Genomic DNA, 24,935 nt, shown 5'->3' on the forward strand with positions numbered 1-24,935 from the left:
AAGAAAAACAAGTTCAAGATTAATAAGAAAAAGTAAAACTTCTGTTCTTGTTTTAAAGTGCTTTTTCTTCCCATGACTGAATTTAAATGCACCTGGAATCAATGGTAATTAACCTTTGGTAAATATTTTCCCTCTAATTGTTTTCTCATGTGTCATCTTTCATAGTCTAATTACAAAATCATATCATTGCCCACTTGCCATCTGCCAACCAGCTATCTAGAACATTAAACTGAGAGAACATTGGTCATGTGAGCATGAAGTTAAATCTGTATATAATTATTTGAGTAAAATCCTTAGCCAAATAGCCAGTTTCAGTGTTTTGAAACCTCAGAGCATCATGGTATTGAAAGGGTATTTATTTACAAAGGGCAATCTTGCAGTAAGATAAGGTACAATCAAATGAAAATCTGTTTTACTTTTAAAAATCTCCAGAAAGCATTAGTCCTAGCAACTGTGTGATTAATCTGCTAAGAGAAATAGTTAAAGTATTGCACCCTGACCTCAGCCCTAGCTCCCAGAGCTTGGTTCTCAAGTTCTGTTTTCCACTAAAAGGATCCTGGACTCCTTGGAAAAATGGCTGTTTTCAGGTCTGGTTCAGGAAAGGAATGAGGGGATCCTGGTGAATATTGTGCCAGAAAAATAAAAACATACTTAAAAACTGGAAAGGAAATGTCAAAAAGACATAAGAACAGCTTGAAAGAGTCCCATTGGTCAAATTTGAGATAATTTGAGCATCAAAAGTTCCAGTGAAACAGTGACAACAATGAATTATAACACACTGAGTTTAATTCACTTAATAAATACAGAAAAAATAATCTAATTAGAAATGTGCCATTTTGCAATCTATAAAGTAATAACTAATTCAGGCAAGGTTCATAAGTCAATGTTAAGACCATTGGTTGAATGTTGTTGAGAAATAGGATATTTATACAGTCTCAAAATATCACTGTCAGATTAATTGTTAATTAACAAATGGAAAAGGACCTTTCAGTTAAGAGATCTGGCAAATGCCACATCAAGAAATCTGGTGACTACTACTTCAACTAGTATCTCCAGTAATGAAAGAAACTGATTTATGTGCCTCCTAATATGGTGTATTGGAAAATACACAACAGCATCTATGTACTATTATTTCTAGAAATGCTTAACTGAATCTAATAAAGAAACAGAGAAATCCATGCTTGCAGACATTCAACTAGCAACTGGGATGTCCCTGGTGGCTCAGTGGTTAAGATTTCACCTTCCAATGCAGGAGGTGTGGGTTGAGGAGCTAAGATCCCACATGCTTCCAGGTCAAAAAAAACAAAACATAAAGCAGAAGCAATATTGTAACAAACTCGATTGACTTAAAAAAAAAATGTTCCACATTCTACAAAGCAACTGGCCTGAACTCTTCAAAACTATCAATACCATGAGATTAGGGGGATTTCTCTGAATTAAAGAAGCTAAAGATATCCATAGACCCAGATGCTGGGGAAGGCATAGTAGTATTTTTTAAATGTTATTTTCATTCTGTAGTATTCCTATAGAGTACGTCTACTCTTGCCTGCCCATCAGTTCATACAACCTTTTGCTGAGTTTTCAAAATCATCCAAATTTTTCTTGGTAAAGCATTCATCCTCATTCCCTAAGTGCAAGGGAGGCTGACTCCTCAATGGGCTCCAGGTGTGAGCAAGAAGCCCAGGTCTAGTTGATCACAGCATCACTTTCCCCTGACCAAGTGATCAGCTCTTGCTCCGAGGAATAGGACTAGGGTCCTCAGAGCGGACTGACATTCACAGTGTCAGTCACTGGAGAGCAGATGGGGCTTCACATGAAGCAGGAACTTGCAGGTTGGGTTATGTACAAACTGGAACTCTTGTTCCTCCTGGGGCCTGTCTTTGCTGATTCTAGACTTTGCAAAACATAAACCTACTTGAAGTGGTAGGGAAAAGGTGGTCTGCCTGTGCCATGCAGAAGAGGAGAGAGACACTGGGTAAGTACGTGCCTCTCCAGGAGACACAAACTGAAGGTGAGTCACTGTGTTTATATTACTCCCTATATCTTTCCTCCTTTTATCACCCCCAGGCCTTTACTAAAGTTTTGTTTAAGTACTGATAGGGGTTGAGATTCATAACTTTGGTCACTCACAGTTTGGACCCTTTTGTCTAGTCGTGTCCCTTGCACATCTTGTTTTTCCATATGCTTCTAGAATACAAGTACTGTGAGGTCTTATAGCGTAATGGTCAGAGACAGACAAATCAGGGTAAGTTGGACAAGTTATGTAACCTCCCTAAGCTTCAATTTCTTTGCCTATAAAATGAGGGTTTTATGATTAAGTATACTGAATGCACATACATTCAGAAGTTAAGTGCTTGGTACATAGAAGGAGCTTCAAAAATAGTTTTGGAAAAATTATTTCAGAAAGAGCATTGTGCATCTGAGAACTTGAGGATAGCTTGCTACAGTTGTGCCACTACTTGTGTTACCTTAGGCAAGTCACTTTTTGTTATTAATTGATAGACCTTACTTTCCTCAGCTATAAAATGAAAGATTTGGAATAAGAGGTTTCTAAGGGCTCACCTGGGTCTAAAAGTTGACCTGTTTCATACACTATGCACTGAGCATCTACCATGTGTCTGAAACTGCTCTAGTAAGGCATCCAGCAGGCGGCAAAGCCTCAAACATCTCTACCTTCTTGCGGAGAAAGTTTGCATTCTAGTAGGAGAAACAGGTGATCAGTAAGGAAAATGTGTAAAGTGGTTACCAGAGGATGGCAATGGGGGAAATGAGATACTGGGTGAAGGGTACAAACTTTCAGTTATAAGATTAACATGTTCTGGGGGTCTATTATACAGGATGGTGACTATAGCTAATAATATTGTATTGTATACTTGAAAATTGCTGCTAAGAAGATCTTAAATTTTCTTACCATAAAAAAAGAAATGAGGTTTGCCTGTTATGGTATGGAAGTGATAGCTAATGCCATAGTGGTAATGTTTTTGCAATAAAAAAATGTATAAAATCAACACATTGTACAACTCAAACTTACACAATGTTGTATGTCAATTATATCTCAATAAAGCTGGAGAAAAAAAGGAAAATGTGTAAATACAGAGTATAGTAGATGTGATGAATGCTATATAGGAAAATAAAGCAGGAAGGGAGAATAAGCAGTGATAGTGAGGAAGGTAAGCTGTTTGGAGTAGAGGGAAGCCTTAATGAGAAGTTGACATTTGAGTTCCATTTGAAGAAGGTGAAGAATGGGGCAAGTCGGGAGGCCCCACTGGGGTATAAAGACCTCACAGGCAAATGACCCAAATTTATCATAAATCACTTAAATGAAGGGCTGCTAGTAATTTGCTTCTGGAAAAACAAAAATCTAGGGAATTCCCTGGTGGTCCAGTGGCTAAGACTCCATGCTTTCACTACCGAGGGTGTGGGTTCAACCCTTGGTCGGGGAACTAAGATCCTATATGCTACATGGTGCAGCCAACAAATTTAAAAAAAAACTGTAAAATTTGTTTCCTGTAATTTTGATACTACTGACAAATGGCTGTCACAAAAATGACTGGAAGATCTCTCTAGACTATATGCAACTTGAGAGCAGTATGAAAAGCTCTCAGTAAGCATGAATTCTTCCCTTCCTCTCCCTTCTTTCCCCAATGTCCCCTTATAACCTCCAAATAATCATGGTATTTGATATTATCTGACAGCTGTTTCTTAGATGTCATTGAATAAAATGAAAGGGAATATTGTGTATTATTTGTACCACTTTATAGTTAAATTTGTGGAGCTTCCTAGGTGGTGCTAGTGGTAAAGAACTTGCCTGCCAATACAGGAGATAAAAGAGATGCATGTTTGATCCCTGGATCAGGGAAGAACCCCTGGAGGAGGGCATGGCAACCCACTCCAGTATTCTTGCCTGGAAAATCCCATGGACAGAGGAGCCTGGTAGACTACGGTCCATAGGGGCACAACAAGTCAGACACAACTTAGTGACTTAGTATGCACGCATAGTTAATTTGTAAGTAGCCACTTACCTTAAGAACAGATTCAGTAACACCCCAGGAGAAATCACAGGGAAACTGACCCTGCACATCTGGTGTGGACTCTTTCACAGTGAAACCGTTTTCTTGAATGATCTGTTTATAGTAATGTGCTGAAGACTTGGGCTTTCTTTCTTTTTGTTTACTATTAAAATCCACATAAAATAATCCTCGGCGAGTGGTGTAAGCATCCTGCCATTCAAAGCCATCCAGGAGGGACCAGGCTGTGTAACCAAACACTTGTATTTCATCAAACTTGATTGCTGTACAGAAGGACAAAAGCAGATGTTCAGAGGTCTAAACACTATGGTTCATGTTTACAACCTCACAAATGACATGCAAGGGGCAGCATATTGTGAAACCAACCTTTTACCTAATTGGCAGGCCCATTATATCAACTAGGAATTTTATTTTATTTATTTTTTATTTTTTTTTATTTTATTTTTATATTTGAAAAGGGGAAGTTATTTTCAACTAGAATGGTCTTCCCAAATGAACAACACAGTTAAAGGGTCAAATTTAAAATATTCCTGGTCAGGGAACTAAGATCCTGCATGGGGCACCATGTGGCCAAAAAATAAATAAAATAAGATAAAATATTCATGAGACTTAACTTAGTGTGCAAATCTGTGTCGGAGGGCATGGTAATTTCCAGAACCCTTTGGGACCAATGCAGATGCCAGCTTTGACCAAGAGTTTCTCATTTCAAGCTTGGGTTGTTTCCCATTTGTGGACAAACTATCTTCTATGAAACAGTCCTCAGGGACTGAAACATCAGCTTTGAGAATGAACATATGTGAATGCAGATTTAAGGAGGAGACAGAAGCACAGTGATGTAAGAGAACAACAACTGACTGGGCCGAGGGGCAAGAGGGGAGAGGGCTTGCTCTATTGTGCTCCTGGGTGGGGCTATTGGGCAGGTTTCTCGACCTCAGTTTTCTCATTAGTAAATAAAGAGGATTGAAAAAGATGATCTTTCAGAAATTTTCTAGCTTTAAATTCAACAACTTTTAGGAATTAGATAAAAATTAAATAGACAATAAAAACAGCAATGGTTCAATCAAACATGAACCTTTGTTCTTAAAAGCTTTCATTTTCTCATGGAAATGTCTCCTTTCTGCACTTTAGGGGGTTTTATCACAGACTTTCTTTTCCTAAAACGTAGAATTGATGTCGAGAGATTCTGATGAGATAAATGTTTCAACAGGCCCTGGGTCTCTGCTTTGGTGTCATAGGGTCCTGTGAAAGGAAAAATGGTAATGCCTAGGGAATGATACCACCCCTGCCCAGGCTCTATGGGCAGAGTTCTCTGCTCTGGAGGCCCCCATGTGCACGAGCCCTGGGGCTGGGCCTGGCACAGCTCTGTTCCATGTGATCCTCCTGTAGGTTAGAACAGTAGTGTCTTGCTCTCCCTGGGGACCTTCCCTGACCACTCTCTACAGAATCAGGGATTTTTTTCTCGAAGTTTGTGACTTTTGTTTTGGCCACTCCGTGCAGTTTGCCATGATCTTGGTTCCCTGACCAGGGATCGAGTCCATGCTTTGGCAGTGAAAGCGCGAAGTCCAAACCACTGGATCCCCAGGGCATTCCCTTCAAGCTTGTGACTTCTAAAGAGAGCTACAGAGTTGTAGAAAGATCCACCGAGAATTCCTTTATATGGGAGAGAAATGGAGCCCAACTGTGTAGGGGACAGAACCATCATAATTAAAGCTTGTCTTCTGCTCTATTATTTCAATCAGCCACCTGCAGATGTCACTCCCTGAGTAATGGAAAAGGAATGAGAGGATGAGCAGGGCTTAGAGAAATATCCAGGAACAATAGAAATTGTTCAGCTTAGCCATTCATGGCTCATTCTTGGTATTCATTGAGTCGTGTAATAGAGTAAAAGGAGCACAATCAAGAAAAGCTTTCAGCATCTTAAAACTGTTAAATTTTGGACATGTCTCCTTTAGCACTGGTGGCTCACACGGTAAAGAATCTGCCTGCAATACAAGAGATCCAGGTTCAATCCCTTGGTCAGGAAGATCCCCTGGAGAAGGGAATGGCCACCCACTCCAATACTCTTTCCTGGAGAATTCCATGGACAGAGGAGCCTGGTGGGCTATAGTCCATGGAGTTGCACAGAATCGGACATGACTAGGTGACTAACACTTTCTTTTCACTTTCCTTTAGCATTATGTTCTTTTTGAAGGAATGAAGCAGCATCTTGTTGCCAATTAAGGATGTATCTACAACCTAAAATTATTTTGCTTTCAAACTCATTTAAAAAGGACATGAAATGGAAAAAAAAAGACATGAGAGTAACATAAAATTCTGTCATCATTGCACGATAGAAAAGCCCAACAATACCAGCAACCTATTCAAAGGTGACCTTAAATATCCTATAGCAAAAGTATTCAAAACAGTTTTTTAAATTGAGCTAATGTACAACCAACCTTGAAGAACCTGGTTGAGGAAGTTCTTCATCATGTAGATGGCTGTGGTATCCTCTGTTTTTACATGACTGTCCGTGAACCAGCCATTCTCAGTAATCAAGATTCGGGGATTGCCATATTCCAGTTTAATCCAGTTTAGCACATCTCTTAAATTGAGTGACACATTTTGTCCCAGTTTAGCCATAGTGTTGTGGGGCTTGAAATTGTTGGGTCCAAAGGAAAAGGCAAAGAAGTCAGCTGTGCCCCTCACCTCATTCTTCTCTGCTTCAGAGAAACGAGGTAGAATGGAGAGCAACTGCTTTTTCATCACTTCTGGATAGTCGCCATCCCTGTGGATAGGGTTGGCAAACCACCCGAGCACAGAAACTATGGATTGTTGGCACTTGAGTATATCCATTGTATTTTCTGATCTGTTTGGTTCAATCCAATGGGATCCCAACGTGATTGACAGCTGACCTTTCTGATGAGGGCGGAAATTTCTGTTGTAGTTATGCCAAACTTTCGAATGAGCCTAGTAATAAGAAAATATTGTTAATCTTTATTGCTGTTACTCACAAGGTTGTGACTTGGCTGGTAGAAGATCTTTTCATGGATAAATTAATGAACTGCTGGGTGATGCAGGGGGAAGCTGCCAGAGAACTCTGATAACCACAGAGTCTGCTCTCTGTTCACTTCCTCCGTGCTTCCAACTTAAAGGCTCCCCTGTAAGATCACCGAGGGGCAGGCAGAGAGCCCTTGTCCAAGCTCCATCTTTTTCTCTCCCCGTCTCCCTTCCAGGCCTTCTTGGGGCTGCATGCAGGTGAGATTCTATGTAGATTATAGGATTTTTCCCTCTACATAAAAAGACTCTGAGCAGTGATCTTTCACTGTTCTACAGAATCTTTTGGCACTAAGTTAGAAATGCAGGATTACACAGCCTTTACATTCTGTAAATGGATAATAACAGAGCTCACCTCTTATTGTAAGGATTGAATGAATTAATGTACTTTAGGAGAGTACCGGGCACAGGGTAACCTCTATATAAGCCTTAGCTATTATTACTGTTATTACAAAAGGGTGGCAGGCATGGTACAAAACAGAAAACCTGTGGAAATAGTGTAGGATTTGGGGTCAGCACACTTGGGCTTCAAGTTGAGGTACATGCTACAGTGGCCTTTGACAAGTTGCTTAAACTTTCTGGAATCTCTTCATATCTTCAGCTATAAAATGAGGTTAAAAATAATAATCCCCTTTGTAAAGTTGTCAGATGCAGGGCTAATGTATATATTGATTATGTAGCATAGAATAGAGCATCCAGGAGCTACTGCCTAAAGATGGGTGTTATTATTGTTCCCCCTGGAGTTTACATTTCCAGTTGAGCTCACTTAAAACAGAGCTTCATGATAGGTCACCCCACTCCAGTACTCTTGCCTGGAAAATCCCATGGACGGAGGAGCCTGGTAGGCTGCAGTCCATGGGGTCGCTAAGAGTCAGACATGACTGAGCGACTTCACTTTCACTTTTCACTTTCATGCATTGGAGAAGGAAATGGCAACCCACTCCAGTGTTCTTGCCTGGAGAATCCCAGGGACAGGGGAGCCTGGTGGGCTGCCGTCTATGGGGTCGCATAGAGTCAGACACGACTGAGGCGACTTAGCAGCAGCAGCAGCAGCATGATCGGTCTCCAAACTATTTAATAGGTACTTACTGAGTGCTGACTTAGTGAATGCCTGTCTTGCCTTGCCTTGAGAAGCCGAAATAAATAGTACAGGAACTTGCTCTCAGGAACCAATGATCTCAATGGGAAAATAAGACTAAAATGTGTGGAAGAGAAATATATAGCACCACATAAAATAAAACATTAAATTAAGCCAGTAAAGAACCATGAGGTGTATCAGAAGGAGAAGCAAACGCTAAGGATTCCAATTAATGGCTCTGGCCAGTTAAGGGCTTCCCTGGTGGTTGAAACGGTAAAGAATTCACCTGCAATGTGGGATACCTGGGTTCGATCCCTAGGTTAGGAAGATCCCCTAGAAGAGGGCATGGCACTCATTCCAGTATTCCTGCCTGGAGAATTCCATGCACAGAGGAGATTGGTGGGCTATAGTCCAAGGGTCGGACACAACTGAAGCGACTAAGCACACACACAAGCCAGATTAATGCCCAAGGTCTCTTTCCTGTCCTGGGAAGCCAGAACTTCCTTCTTTATGTAGTCTATTCACCTCTCCTCTTCTCAGTACCTGACTTGCTTGCCTCTTCATGTCTCTTCCTAAATCTGCCAATTTCTCCTCTATTTGGATGCTTCTAGAACAAGAGCACACACCCTTACTGCTTCTAACCCACAAAGTCAGCTTTCAATCTGTTTCTTAGCTTTTTCTTTTTCTTTTTTGCTCACTGGAGATGTTTTATTATATTGGGTTGAATTATCCAGAAGTGCCTTTTGGTAGGTCAAAAACAATAAAATATGAACAATGGTTTAAACCTAATAGATCCTGTGGACATTAAAAATGCTCCATAAACTCTGTTAGGGTGGGGAAAGATAGACATTAATGTAAGGGGTGAGGATTTCAAAACTGATGTCTCCTTGCTTTATGCAAGAAGAGCTAAATTAAACAATTTCATGGAAGATTTTCTGAAGAAGTAGATGCCTCCAGCTATTACCTCTATCTACCTGTTCTTACTCAGTTTTCATTGGAAGCTTCTGGAACCACTTAGCAAGCACCCCAGTGTTCCTAAAGATCTTTAAGAATATTCTTCTCAAAAAAGTGTTCAGGCTGTAGCCTCCTCCCCTGCCTCCAACCTGAGGTTCCAGTTTCTGGAAGGACTCTCAGTACTGCCTGGGACAGACTCCACCTGAAGTGGTCTCAGCTGCTCCAGACTTTTCTGGGGCTGGAATGACAGAGGGTTTTAACTGCATTTTTCCTGATTTGAAACAAAAGCGATCGTGCATTGCTAGAATTCAAAGGGAGGCATTCTTTGCTTATTCTAATCCATCACTTAATCCCTTGGTAGCCTCAGTGCTTTCATCCATGAAAGCCCCAGTGATCAGTAGTACGCCTCCTGGGGGTGGGTGTGCACCTCTGATGTGTAAACTGTAAAGCACTAAACACATGTAAGATTCTGAGCCATAAACTAGCTGCCTGGCAAATATGATGTCATCAGACACTAAAGGGAAAGTGAGTTAAAATTAGTATAATGTATTAAACCAGTCCTAACAGCAATTCACCAGTTCTAATAGGAAAAACAAGGAGGGGGAATTTTCTTTGAAATAAGTATTCTACTGGATATTTCAGTGATTATATGAAAGATGATGTAAGCTATGATAAAACAGACATGTATCTTTGCAGTAGTTTTCCAAGCAAGTTTTTTGGAAATTAAGATCTCTCCGTATATCTATATACACATGTTGTTATGCCCCAAGGTGACCTTGGTGTTTCACAGTGTCTCTTTCACCTTTGCTGCTATTTGCATAGGCTATCAAGGTATCTAGGGTTATCTTTGCTCTGGGCTGAAGAGAGCCTCTCCATTCTCATGTAGAGAATGTGGGGGAGATTCTTTGTGCAGTATTTATAGTTATAACTTGATCCTCTTTGCCAAGTAACCAGGTAAAAAGTATTGCTCCAAGAGAGTGAGTTTGACATAATTCTTGATGAAACGGGAATATCTGTGCATGTGCTTTGGTCCAACGCTCATAAAGGAAGTCTGCTGGGGAAACTGGACCACAGTTGGTGGGGGGAGTGCAACCTGGGCCCGGCAACCTTGCACAACCGTCATTCTGTGATTTTCCAAGGTTACCCCCTATCTTGTACAAGGCCATCTACCTTTGGAATGATTGATTTAAGGGAGCGTCAACCTTTGTTCTTTAGATTCAGTAGCTTAAAGGAGAAGTCAGCTTTTTCTTTTTGAGGCAGATAGCAGGGCCTAATGTCACTGAGCGACAGCCAGGGGCCCAATATCTCATTATGTTCCCTCCTCTAATCTAACATAGCAGTTCTTTGATGCCACTGGAAGTCCAGACGCATGATAGGAAGCAAATAAGATAGCTGGACAACTTTAGAAACAAAGATGAAGAAGGGGTTAGGATAAGGAAGACATGGTGGAAGGGACACAAATGGAAGGCAGTGCTTTGGATGGCACGTAGTGAAGAAACCTAGTACATCACACGTGTCTGTATTTAAGGAATGCCCAATCACTGGTCAAAAATTAAATTTTCAAATCTGTGCATGGTTTTAGTCACATTTTGGCTGAAATATTTGCATGTGAACTATAAACTTGTTTATTGTTAAAGCTATTTAATAAAGTATTAGCACCATTAAAGAAAATTTACTTTAAAACTCCACAATCAGAGCACATTGTTTTCATATTTCTGCTTTCCCTCCCAGCTTTTCGAAATATATCTCTCAGCTAAAGTCACTCTAACATTTTCCATGTTATTTTTAGTTTTCATAATAACCTTAACAGTATGAGTTGGATGAAATATGATTTACTTAGTCATCTCCCTCTTTTAATAAAAATTAGCTTGTTTTTCCTTTCCTGTCTCCTTTCCTCCCTCTCTCCTCCTCCCTCTTTCCTCTCTCTCCATTCCTTCTTCCCTCCCTCACACCCTTTCCTCCTTCCTTTCTGCCATAAAAGATGTAATGACTCACTTTGGTCATATAGCTTTTAATTTGTTTGAATTATTTCCTTTTTTAAAAAAAAATCCTAGGAATGAGCTACCTATTTTTTGAAATGCTTTACTTATTTCCAAATTACTTTGCATACATTTTGTCCTTCCGTGTGACTGTTTTTCAACCATCTACTTGGAATCATTGATTGCTCTTTTGGGGGATAACTGGCGATCAAGAATGCTATATAAGTGCTGCTCACCTACATGGTACCATAGGGGACAGGACCTGGATCTTGAAAGCAGGACGCCTAGGCTTTGGCACTGCTACTAATTAACTTTAAGGTCTTGCGTAAGTCATTTCCCTCTCAGTAGCAATCAGTTCCCTCCTTCATTATACTGAGCTAAAAATAGATATTCTAGAGAATTATTGTGAAGACAAAATAGGTAATATACTTAAAGACCTTATGAAAACCACAGAAACCTAAATTTGAAATACTTTAAAGGAGTAAGCTGAAAATTATTTAACTTGCTGTGGAGAGCAACTGTGGGAAGTTGTGTGGCATGACCAGTGTTCGCAGATGGCGTTCCCTGAACTCTCAAGGCTCCTGGCTGACAGTTTTGTCCTCATTTATTTTTGTTGCTGCTGACTGAGTTTATTCATTGTCCATTTGGGCTAGAATTAATTTCTGTTTGATTCATTTTTTCATTTACCTAGCACTTTAAAAAAATTTTTTATTTTTACCCAGCACTTGTTTATATTAAGTATCAAGTTTTCTACTAGTTACAATCCTGCTCTTCTAAATTTTTTAATATTCATTATTCCACATTATTTATTGGGTGCTTCAGATACGTCAACTTTATAGTTCATTGCTAAAAAGATTATATGACTATTATTTCCTTGAAATATATTATGTGATTGTTATTTTCTTATTATTTTTTCACAATCTTGAAACTCTCTTGGAAACAATAAATCTTATGCTCATTATTCTTAGGAGAGAATTTAAATATTAACAAAAGTTATTACCTTTCATAAAGAAGATATTTACCCATTTTATTTCTAATGGCTTGAATTCATGTTTTGTATGGTTGGAGTAACACAGATCATGTTAAAATTCATTTTCCCCCTATTTTCTTTTCAATCATTATATCTTCAACTTATTCTCACAAATCATTGATTGTTATCAATTTGCATAGTGTCAGGATTTCCACATAGAAGTCATGTAAAAACTACTCTAATATATTTGTTCCTGCAAAAACGGTCCTATTATTGTCATAGAATTCTAATTTCAATTGTAATATTACTAGATTAAACTAATGCCTGAACCAGAATCTAAGCCTGGCAACACAAAGAAGAAAAGGTTTAGAATAAAGGTAATAATTTATTAAGTGAAGCATCTGTAGGTTTCTCCAGATATTAGGAGGGCACTTAGAAGAAATCAGTATCAGTAAATTGGTACCTTAATGAAGTTCAGATTACTTGCCCAAGGAGAATATTTGCATGCCAACTTTGCAGAAGGTGGAATGACATTTTAAGTTTTCTGTTATTATTAAATTGACAATAGTGATCCCGTTAGTAATATCTTCATGCAAAAAGAAGTATAACTGAATACTTTAGTTATACTGAAGTATATAGTATTCTATATACTATAGTATACTATATATAGTATATATATATACTATACTACATATATACATATATATACTATATATAGTATATATATATAGTGTGTATATATATATACAATACATATATAGTATATAGTATACTATATATATATATATATACACTCTATACTATATATATATAGTATACTATAGTATACTATATACTTCTCCAAGTATAACTGAAGCCAAAATGGCCTGGGTTGGAGACTTGAAGCCTTTCCTCAGAATTTAGAAATAAAAAGTTAAAGATAGTCAATATAGAGACTACTCTGAAAATTACAAATGATATAATTATTACAAAAGTAAAAAGAGGACCTACCACTTGGGACTTGCCACAAAGGCAGACTGATTGTGAACCTAAGGAACCTAAAACTTCAGGGCTCCTCACTGGCCTGAGTCCCCATGAAATGTCCTGGGTAGGGTGGGGAGCCAGACAGTGATTGGAAATGTTTCTAATTAAGTATTTCTGATAAATTCCTTGAAGAGATCTCAGAAAATAAGGAATCTGAATCTCTTAAGACTACAATTACTACAGTAATTTGTTGTAATATTTTTCCCATTCTAAATAGATGTTTACTTTTGTACCAACACTTGTGTTTATGATTTTGTTTGGCTTTTTTTTCCCTTTATATAAATCTAAGGCCCATGCAACATAGATCCACTCTTGGCCTACAGGTTTCTTAAGCATAGGAACTGTATCTATTTTGTTCACAATTTTTCAAACAGATGCTCAGGGGAGAGCCTGACATAGAATACTTGTTGAATGAATGCCCACTATGGATCAGCTAGTTTGCTGGTGACTTGAGATACATTGTTGATAAAACAGCCTCTGCAGAGCAGGTTTTATTTTTCCCATTTTAGAGAAGAAACTGAAGTTTACAGAGACTGAACAGTGGTGGAGCCAGGATGTGAACCCAGGCCTCTCTGAACACTATACTAAACCATCCGGTTTTCTCTATGTCCCACCAGCTCTAAATTTTGAATCTTGGGAAAAGGTCGTTTGACATGAACCACGACAGACTGTTTTAAAATTACATTTTCTTTCTGCTGCACTTGGTTATTAAAAGAACTAAATAGTCTTAGAATGAGGGTCTCACTATTGCCTGTTGAGAATAAAATATCTATATGTGTCTGGAATATAGGATCATGTAGAAAGTTCATGGAGGACCTACCAGCAAATTTGGGATTTTCAGAAAACCATGTCGTTGTCCAAGTGCCTAGTACAGCATGTGACATTTACGTGTAATTCCTCTCTTTCCTAGAACCAGCAATGTTGACATTGGATATTGTCCTCACTGCTGTCAGATGCTAAGTGAATCCCTTAGGAACCATTTTTACACTTCACTGTCTTGACTGAAGATGGTGATCTGTACACCATTGTCAATGTTAGACTGAAAGGGTAGGGATGCTTTGGTTGCAAAGCACTTAGCACAACATCATCTTTGCACAAGTCATAATTAAATAGTTCCTTAAAGGTGAGTGACTTTCATGATAAAATAGAATAGTGTTTAAATTGCAGAATAATAGAAAATTTATAATATAAACAGTAATAAAAATAAACATATATCTAGTGCTAAACATACTGAGCTTTTTAATACACTGTCTAGGTTTGTCATAGCTTTCCTACATCACTTTGCTAACAAAGGTCCGTATAGTCAAAGCTATGGTTTTTCCAGTAGTCATGTATGGATGTGAGAGTTGGACTGTGAAGAAAGCTGAGCACTAAAAACTGATGCTTTTTGGTAGCCTGGAGAAGAAGGCTCTTAAGAGTCCCTTGGACAGCAAGGAGATCAAACCAGGCAATCCTAAAGGAAATCAATCCCAAATATTCATTGGAAGGACTGATGCTGAAGCTGAAGCTCCAATACGTAGCCTAGAGAAGAAGGCTCTTAAGAGTCCCTCGGACAGCAAGGAGATCAAACCAGGCAATCCTAAAGGAAATCAATCCCAAATATTCATTGGAAGGACTGATGCTGAAGCTGAAGCTCCAATACTCTGGTCACCTGATGAGAAGAGCCGATTCATTGGAAAAGACTCTGATGCTGGGAAAGATTGAGGGCAGGAGGAGAAGAGGGTGATAGAGGATGAGATGGTTGGATGGCATCATTGACTCAATGGACATGAGTTTGAGCAAACTCTGGGAGATAGTGAAGGACAGGGAATCCTGGTGTGCTGCAATCTATGGAGTTGCAAAGAGTTGGACACAACTTAGCAACTGAATGATAAACATTTATTGTTCAGTCAGTAAAGATACTAAGCACTATTCTAACTACTTTCTATGTCCTATCACATTAGAGTCCTCATTTAAATCTTGAGTTCAGTTCAGTTCAGTCACTCAGTTGTGTCTCACTCTTTGCCACCCAATGAACCACAGCGTGCCAGGCCTCTCTGTCCATCACCAACTCCCGGAGTCCACCCAAACCCATGTCCATTGAGTCGATGATGCCATCCAGCCATCTCATCCTCTGTCATCCCCTTCTCCTCCCACCCCCAATCCTTCCCAGCATCAGGGTCTTTTCCAATGAGTCAACTCTTCTCATGAGGTGGCCAAAGTATTGGAGTTTCAGCTTCAACATCAGTCCCTCCAACGAACACCCAGGACTGATCTCCTTTAGGAGGGACTGGTTAGATCTCCTTGCAGTCCAAGGGACTCTCAAGAACCTTCTCCAACACCATGGTTCAAAAGCATCAGTTCTTCGGTGCTCAGCTTTCTTCACAGTCCAACTCTCACATCCATACATGACTACTGGAAAAACCATAGCCTTGACCATACGGATCTTTGTTGGCAAAGTAATGTCTCTGCTTTTTAATATGCTGTCTAGGTTGGTCATAACTTTCCTTCCAAGGAGTAAGCGTCTTTTAATTTCATGGCTGCAGTCACCATCTGTAGTGATTTTGGAGCCCAGAAAAATAAAGTCAGCCACTGTTTCCACTGTTTCCCCATCTATCTGCCATGAAGTGATGGGACCGGATGCCATGATCTTAGTTTTCTGAATGTTGAGCTTTAAGCCAACTTTTCACTCTCCTCTTTCACTTTCATCAAGAGACTCTTTAGTTCTTCTTCACTTTCTGCCATAAGGGTGGTGTCATCTGCATATCTGAGGTTATTGATATTTCTCCCGGCAATCTTGATTCCAGCTTGTGCTTCCTCCAGTCCAGCGTTTCTCATGATGTGCTCGGCATATAAGTTAAATAAGCAGGGTGACAGTATACAGCCTTGACGTACTCCTTTTCCTATTTGGAACCAGTCTGTTGCTCCATGCACAACAGTAAAAGCAAGTTTAGAGAAATCATTTTTACTTCTCGCTTTCCTTCAACCCATGGCTATTATTTTATCCTTTTCTTCACTCTTCATTCATTATGGTGATTAATTGCTTAAATTCAAGTCTATAAACACTTATTTAACAAAACAAGGCAGCTTTGCACAGTGACAGTATTATAGCCAATTAAATTTATCCAAAGTGCGGTTGTTGCTAATTGAAAACTTTTCCCAATACCCTGCTTAAAAACAAACAAAACAACAAAAAAAGCATACATACAAATACAAATAGAAAACAAATACAAGGCATTTTAGTAGGCATTTAGAAAAAATATTAACAAGATAGCTCCTGCCTTCAGGTGACCTATAACCTCTAGTAGGAGAGAGAAGTACAGAAAAAAGTAGAAGAAAAATAGTATACTTATTCATACATTTCAATTAGTTAGAAATGATAACAAAATCTTAATGTAATAACATGATTCAAAGTTTTAAAAAGTGTTTGTATGTATAGGCTAGGCTTATATATAGAGAGAAATATATTTTGACATTGAACAAGCTACTAGCATTGTTAGTTCTGGGGTATGGATTTAGGGAGTAAGAAAAGAGAAGACTGTTCATTTTTAACTTTATGTCTTTCTGTATTGTTTAAATGTTTTGTAGTAAAAATGCATTATTTTGAAATTTTAAAAAGTCAAGAGAATAGATTGAAAAAGATGTTTCCTGTCAGTGAATTTAATTGCTCTGTGCTATCACTTTTTGCTTTCTCTGAAGTTCCAAAAGTCTCAAATAAAAAAAAAAAAGTGACTTAAATAAAAAGTTCTGTTCTTCTGGATTTCATTATATAGTAAAGAATGTTTTTTTTTTTTTTTTTACTTCAGAACAACACGTTGATATTTAAAGGTAAAACGAGGAAGCATACAATAACATATGATTACCATGTAAAATGAACTGATAACAGTAAACCCAATCCTTTATTTAAGACTCAGTCACAGAATCTCTGGTCAAGATATGATGCTGTAGAGAACCAATGAATGGACTCCTCCAAAATACTAAAGGATCCTGGTTTTTACCAGCCTCAAGGCTCCCCCAATTTTTAGGTAGCTCTATTAGATCACCCAGGAAGTCAGTTTCATTACTTCTGTGGTTCACTATTTATTGGTTAGTAAGTTAGAAGGTTCTAGTCTATTCTCAGTGTCCCTCTGCTTTTCAGCAACAGAATCGCTGTTAATGTTCAGTAATTTTAATTACTCCTTTTTCTTTTAATATAAACTATTTTCTAATACTGAGTTTTCTCAGTAAGGTTTTTTGCATACAATTAAATGACACATGTATTATATTATAAACTAGTATAATATTTCCCTTAGTTCATAGTTTCATTGTATCTAGCATTGTTTCCATTAGTTACAATATTTTTGATTTCCAGTTGGGCCTAATTTTCCATGTATGAGAGTGTTCACATCAAATCAAACTGTTTAAATACTATCACAATGTTATTCCCGGAACATTTATAATTACATTTATTTAAACCTGTTAATCATTCACTGAAGTATAACTTTTTCTACTTAATGATTAGAAAAGGTAAACACTGGTCTCTTGAAGGTTTTAAAATACCAACTGTTCTCTACAAATAGTTTTTTTACTAGACTCTTCTGTCAAACAATGGTATTCTGGTTATTGAAACTCTTTGGCAATTCTTATCCAAAAGCTGTTTCAACCTTGTATTCAAATTTGATTAGAAACATTGGTAAGAATACTAGTTTTAACTTGCTTGATCACTATTTCTTACATCTTGTTAGACGCGTCTTAGGTCCTAAAGGAGATCAGTCCTGGGTGTTCATTGGAAGGACTGATGTTGAATGTTATCAGTTAAAAGATAACATTCAACAATATTTTGAACTGGAAAATATTGGAAACTCCAATATTTTGGCCACCTCATGCGAAGAGTTGACTCACTGGAAAAGACCCTGATGCTGGGAAGGATTGGGGGCAGGAGGAGAAGGGGATGACAGAGGATGAGATGGCTGGATAGCACCACCAACTCGATGGACATGGGTTTGGGTAAACTCTGGGAGTTGGTGATGGACAGGGAGGCTTGGCGTGCTGAGATTCATGGGGTCGCAAAAAGTTGGACACGATTGAGCGACTGAACTGAACTGACTGAAAGATGAGTTGGGATTGTAACATAGGTACTATGGCGTTCCCTGGTGGCCTAGTGGTTAGGATTCTGGGTTTCCACTACCATGGCCTGGGTTCAATCCCTGTTGGGAAACTGAAATCCTGCAAGCTGCTCAGTGAGGCAAAAAAAAAAAATATATATATATATATATATATACACACACACATACATATTTATGTACATATAATGTTATATATATACCATGCATTAGCTAATTAAATTAATAATTATGTTAACATTTTAAAACTTCAGATAGTATTGCCAAAGGCACACATATATGAGTAAATAGCAGTTTAATGGGACATTAAAGTTCTGACAAATAAAAATTAAAATCATGGGATGAATAATAAACCTCATGATTAATGCATGAGTGAGGGATAAACTGTTCATAGATTTTGTGGACAAATAAAACACATAGCTAGATTGTTTTGGTCTTTAAATAGGCAAAGCGAAGTCAAATATCTATCGAGTCTGTATCAACACAAGTGGCTGCCATGGGGTTGTAGGCTGTAAATCATTCTTTTTTGCTGAGGCTAGGTAGCTGATTCATGTCAGCTAACTTGCTAACTTGTATTCAGACCAATGAAATTCAAATTTTGGATCTGACACTTATTGTGAGTTTAAAAAAACACACTTGTACAGTTGTGTTGTCTCACAATTATACAAAATACAAATTTCTGTGGGCTTCAGTTTCATCAACTATAAAATGCCTATAAGAATGCCTACCTGGCAGGGTTGATGTAAAAATTAAATGAGATAACATATGAAAATTGGAGAAGGAAATGGCAACCTAGTACAGTTTCTGACACAATAACAGGTGTACAGTAAAATAGTCTTACCATGATAGCTATTAAAAATAGTATAATAGAACATAAAAAAGTTATCTGTAATAATTGTCTCAAGTGCCCACTTTAAGAATTAAAACCAGTTTCTGTCCTTTACCCCATTTCTGTGTTATTTTTCCTTTGTTTTGTTGTTTTTGGTGTTAGAAGGGAAGTGGTGGAAGGTAGCAAGTTAGTTTTTTTTTAATATTCTCATGGACAGAAAAGCTTGGGCAAGTTTTTTAGCTAGCAGATTTAACAACAGTTAATTTTGATATATCATTGTCTTGCAACCCAACTTTAACAAGGAAGCTTTTAAAAGTTCCTCTTTTTTTTTCATGGAAAAAAACATTTCAGATGATCCTTGAAGGTTTTGCTTCTCTGCAACCAAGGCAAGCTAAAAAGTGCTCCTGCTAGAAACTCCATTTTGAAATAATATCTCTATATTGGATTATCTCTATATTGGAGACTAGTTTGAGCCAAGGCCAAAAAATTGGTCCTGTATTATGACCAAGTGTGAATTTGTATGATCTTAAAATAAGCGAATGTTATAAAAGTTCTAATGAGTCTGATTCTCTATAACTGTGAGTCCATAGCTGGTGGACAGTTAAGCAGGCCCTATTTGAACAACTCTCTAAAATGTTTAAAGAATACTGGACTAATTTCAGTGCACAAAATGAGTGAGCCTGCTAGTCACATACTTCAGTGGTTATTAAAATTATAACCATGTGCTATGTCTTTCTGGAGTCACACCAGCATCATATAGAGTAACCACTAATGCCATTTTCCTGTACTATTCTTGAGAAAAAATGTCATTGCCTAGTAATAGAGATTTGTTTCACATGAGACAAACTCATGGATCATTCATTTATTCTTCAGTGAACACTGAGAACCTGCTATGTGCAATGCTTGAGGTACTGATTTCACCTTACATATGAATCTGACATATATGTAGTCATTGGATGTTCATACACAAATGCTTTCAAACATACACTCATGTAACTATTAATATAATAAATGAGTTAAAGTAATAAGTAAGCACCTTGGAAGAGATGCAGATTAAAATCAGAGAACTGAAATATCCCATTTGAAATAATATGCTTATTTTTCAAAATATTGGTGGGAGGTTGGGCTGAAGAGGTTTAAAAATGACACTTAATCAATTTAAATGTGCCTATGAAACAGTGCAGCCTTCTTATTCAAGAAAACAGTTGCAGCTGTCTGTTGCCAAAGAAGGCTTATCTATAAATCATGTGAATGGTGACTTTTTCACAGCTGTTTCTGCAGTGTTAGCACTCAATTTCAGTTAGGAATTTTGACGGAACTCTTAAGAAGCATATTATATAAAGATGACTGTTTTCTTTTCAAAATACAAAATAATCTCTTTACTTTCTTACTTTATGTATTTTTTGCTTTTAATTGTGAAAATTGTCATAACACATAAAGGTAGAAAGGACGGTATAATGACCCCTGAAAACAATCATTCAGCTTTAAGAGCTGTCAACATTCTGCACCTTGTTTTGAGATGGGCTTTCAATGTTAACTTTTTAATAGAAGCAGGTATACACAATGAATTTGCATGTTCTGAAAAGACAATATGTTTATGCCAGTATCTGATTTGGGGGGTGTGTGTGTTTGTGCGCGTGCGCGCCCGTCTGAAGCCACTTTTATTCAGTTAGAATTTTAAATCCTTTCTGGGGCAAAGCAGATTTTCCTTAAATAGAAGATAATCAATTGAATTATTTATTGAATATCTAAAACATATGCAGCCTTGTGTGACCTTCTCTGAGGGAATGACGCCAATAAATGCCGAGACAGAGTTCCTCAAAGAGATGGAAAAATAGGGCATAAATCAAGTCGTATTCCAGGCTCAGGAACAATCTGGTGAGGCTTTGACCTCGAGTAGAGTTTCCCAACATATCTTGTCCTGAAAGCCTCTTTCACAGTATTAAGCAATCTCTTGAGCCCCTGAGGAATTTAAAGATATCATTTCATCATTTGTGTGTGGTATACAAACAAGTGTTGACCTATATTTTCTTTTATATAATTCTATTTCATGAAAGATTGTACTTAAAAGTTTATTTCAAATAAATTTAAAATATTCAGAAAATAAAATATGAATATTTAAAATACTCATACATAAAGATAAATATTGGTATTTTCCCATTTAATGAATAGTTTTACGTTACTAAAATTATTTTAACTACATAAGAAAATGTATTTTATGACACATTTTTAAATGACACACTGTGTTTGGTATTAGGACTGAAAAAAGTGAAAAATGAAAGTGAAGTCATTCACTCATGACTGATTCTTTGCGACCCTGTGGACTGTAGCCTGCCAGGCTCCTCTGTCTATGGGATTTTCCAGGCATGAATACTGGAGTGGGTTGCCATTTTCTTCTCCAGGGGATCTTTCTGATCCATGGATCAAACTCAGGTCTCCTGCATTGCAGGCAGACTCTTCACCCTCTGAGCCACAAGGGAATCCCACTGAATATATACTCAAATGCAGAATAAAATTTACATATTCATTATGGTTTTCCAAGGCTGGTAGATCTATATTTTTTGTATGGAATATGATATTGGGCATAAAAAGGTGAACATTTTAAAATTTTAAATGTCACATATTTATTTTAAGGATATTAGAAAACACCGGTCTTTTACATATAATAAGATATAAGATTTCCTTTCAAAATAAACTTTTTTTTCACTTTCTTTTTTCTGGCCAGTCATCTTATGGGATTTGAGTTACCCAACCAGGGATTGACCCCTGGGCCATGGCAGTGAAAACACCAAATCCTAACCATTAGACCCCCAGGAGACTCCCCTCAAAATAAACATTTTTAAAGAAAAAATAATTAATAATGCATGTGGTACTTGGGTGTACAAACGAGCCAGCAAAAAGCCACCGTGAAGTAATGCTTTGTGAAACACAAAGTTATGGCATCAAAAATGGATAAATATTAATATATTTATAATATTGCTTCTATAACATTTTGTCTGAATTCTTGAATTTTACTCTTAAAAAAGAACAAGTATGCAAAAAGTAAGTTTATTGTTTTGTTCATAAATAACTGTATAAGAGAAATGGGTTGGGGCAACTCTTTCAAGTATTTTACAAATAACACAAAACTAGTAGGAACCGTCTTTATTCCCAACTTGTGAAAAGCCAAAGTAGATACAATCATCAATGTTATTTTCTCATTTAATATTTTTTAAAGTGTTATTTGTTCTCCAAAAACATCCTGATATGCTATAAATTAGGGTCTGTATATGGGACTTAACAAGTCTGGTGAAAATCTCCTTGAGGTGATTTTGTAAAACTGAGACGATTGTATGTCCCTCAGACTGAAGTGACTTAGTAGCATACTGATTGTATTTCAAAGTTGCTGTTCTTTATGCCTCATATCTTTAAACAGTTGACAATTTATAGCTTTAAGTCAGTTGTTTCAAGGGAAGGGGGAGAAATTTTACATCCTCTCTCAACTCCAGGAGACATTTGGCAATGTCTAGAGACAAATTTGGTTGTAACCCTGGGGACAAGCGTGCCACTGTCATCTAGGGGATAGAGGCCAGGAATGCTGCTAAACATCCTACAAAGCACAGGACAGCTCAAGAGGAGAAAGAATTATTTGGCCCAATATGTCAACAGCACCCAGGTTAAGAAATCCTGGTACTATGTAAAAGGTACACATCTATGACAGATAATAACTTAAAGCCATGAAATGATCAGAACTATCATAGAAGCTGGCAATATTTAGTGGTGTAAAAAACTGAAGGAGTTACCATCTTATGAGCAACCTCATATCCCCCACCTCCCTGTGTGTTTACTCAAAGGCTCTCAAATATTTCATTTTAAGGTGGGGGAGGTGAATAAAATTCATATATTTAAATTATTTTGCATATTTATTGATTTACAGATAGAATAAAAACAGATACCATTACTGCCTTTATTAACATGAAAACTTGGCGCTTTGCTGCTCTGAGGCATGCGTGCATAGGCCAAACAGGCTAGAATCTGTCTCTAGGATTTTAAAACCTGATTTTGGGACAGAGAACTCTTTCCTCTTCAAAGGAGAGTATGGGGCAAACCCACAAGAAGAAATGAACAAGAGAGACTAAGATAAAGGGCTTCTGAGGGTGTCCTAGTTACTGGGTCCATTCATCCTTGTGATTTGGTTACAGGAAATTGCTCATTTTTGCTTAAGTCAACTTGAGTTAGGTTTCTGTCTCTTGCAACCAAGAATCCTAATTTATAAAACACACCACTGAATAAATATAAGCAATATTTCAAGAATTAGCTAGAATGCAATGAAATACGAATTTCGAACTTGTGGTTGGTTCTTTGATTACAAGCTATAAACAGAAATCCGAAACCATTCATTCCACAATATTAATACCTAGCATGTACCTATTCTGTGTTAGGTGCTGGAAACATAAAACACATCAAACACAGTCTCTCCTTGCAAAGAACTCTCAGGCTAGTCAAGGGAAATGGAAAAATACCACATGAAAGGAGTGCTATGGTAGAAGCAAACATGTCTTACTATGGGAGCCCTCAGGAGGGGCACTAACTCTGATGAGTTGAGAACTTAGAAGTGGAGACTGTCGAAATTGAGTCTTGAAGGACATTAGATGGATAAAGCAGAGAGTAAGAAGGGCGTTCCAGCTGGATAGAGCACTAGTAGACTTAGCACGCACGCACGGAGGCTGCGTGGAGAGGAATAAAATTAAGGCCCTCCTGGGCTTCCGGAGTGGCTCAGACAGTAAAGGATCTGCCAGTGATTCGAGAGACCTGGGTTCGATCCCTGGGTCCGGAGGATCACCTGGAGAAGAGAACGTCTACCCACTCTGGTGTTCTTGCCTGGAGAATCTCATAGACAAAGGACCCTGGTGAGCCACAGTTCATGGGGTCACAAAGAGTCGGACACGACTGAGTGAGTTTCCCTTTCACAAAGCACTCCTAGTAGTGCGTTATTATGGAGTGTAGAGTACTAGGGGTTAGTGTTACTGATGGGGACAGGAGTGTGGCCAGGAGGGAGGAAATAGAGGCTGGGGTTGTGTCTTGAAGATCTTGTGAAAAATGGGACTTCATTCCTAAAACTTTGGAAAGCCACTAATGGATTTTATGCAAAGGAGTGACATGATGCTTGGTAGAAATGTCACTCTGTAAAGAGAGATGATAATAGGTACCTGGGAAGATTGTTGTAAAAATCATAGAAAATATTCAAAGCTATGATTACAGTGCTTAGAGATGGTCAAGGCCAAAGAATGCACCCTCTTTCTGTCCAAATGTTAAAAACTCAGAGTGGAGCATCTATTAGTAGGTATCACTGTGGCAGATTTTTACCTGTGACTTAGCTTGCTCTAAGGTAATCCCCAGATATGCAATAAAGTGAAATCTAGATTCCAGGTCAGTCTCAGGATTGGCTAGACCATTCAGGTTTCCTGCAAACCAGAACATTTAAGACTGAGATGGTATTTTCAGCATCGTCCTGGAACTAGAAAGCCTACAAAGCGCCACTGTGAAATCTTTTCAGTATCTGAGGATTGGGGAATAAAGTGGTCTATAAAAGACCTATGAATTTAGTTTTATATTAGGTATTTTTTTTAACTCAGTAAACGTTCTTGGACAAAAAACTAAGCCTAAAGAAATGCTTCTTCTGGGTCACAAGTTGGCATAATAAGGGAGAAATACTTAGTTGCAACATAAAATATCAAATGAATCTTTTCTATGTTAAAGGAAGGCGAGAGAGGGGGTAAAGGAGAAAATCTAGTTCACCCCGGGCTGCCAAACTATTGCAAGATTTCTCTCTGGTGCTATAAGTCACTGGGTTATGCAGTAGATTTCACTTTCTGACTGATTACAAGGGACCCCTCATTCTACTTATGTAGGTCAGTGATTTAGAAACTTAAAGGGATGAAAGTAATTATTTGGAAGATAATTAAAATGCAATCCTTTTA

General features: G+C 37.9%; 1 protein-coding gene across 1 annotated transcript in view; it reads right to left on the reverse strand.

The window, feature by feature from the left end:
- KLB (klotho beta) overlaps nucleotides 1-24,935 on the reverse strand; it is a 34,007-nt gene that overhangs the window by 6,256 nt on the left and 2,816 nt on the right. The window contains 2 exon segments of the mRNA XM_081592451.1: nucleotides 4,023-4,291; nucleotides 6,464-6,974. Coding sequence (XP_081448577.1) covers nucleotides 4,023-4,291; nucleotides 6,464-6,974 — 780 coding nt within the window.

Source organism: Giraffa tippelskirchi, chromosome 1, assembly GCF_054371585.1.
Source record: "Giraffa tippelskirchi isolate mGirTip1 chromosome 1, T2T-mGirTip1v1.2.pri, whole genome shotgun sequence".
Lineage (NCBI taxonomy): Eukaryota > Metazoa > Chordata > Mammalia > Artiodactyla > Giraffidae > Giraffa > Giraffa tippelskirchi.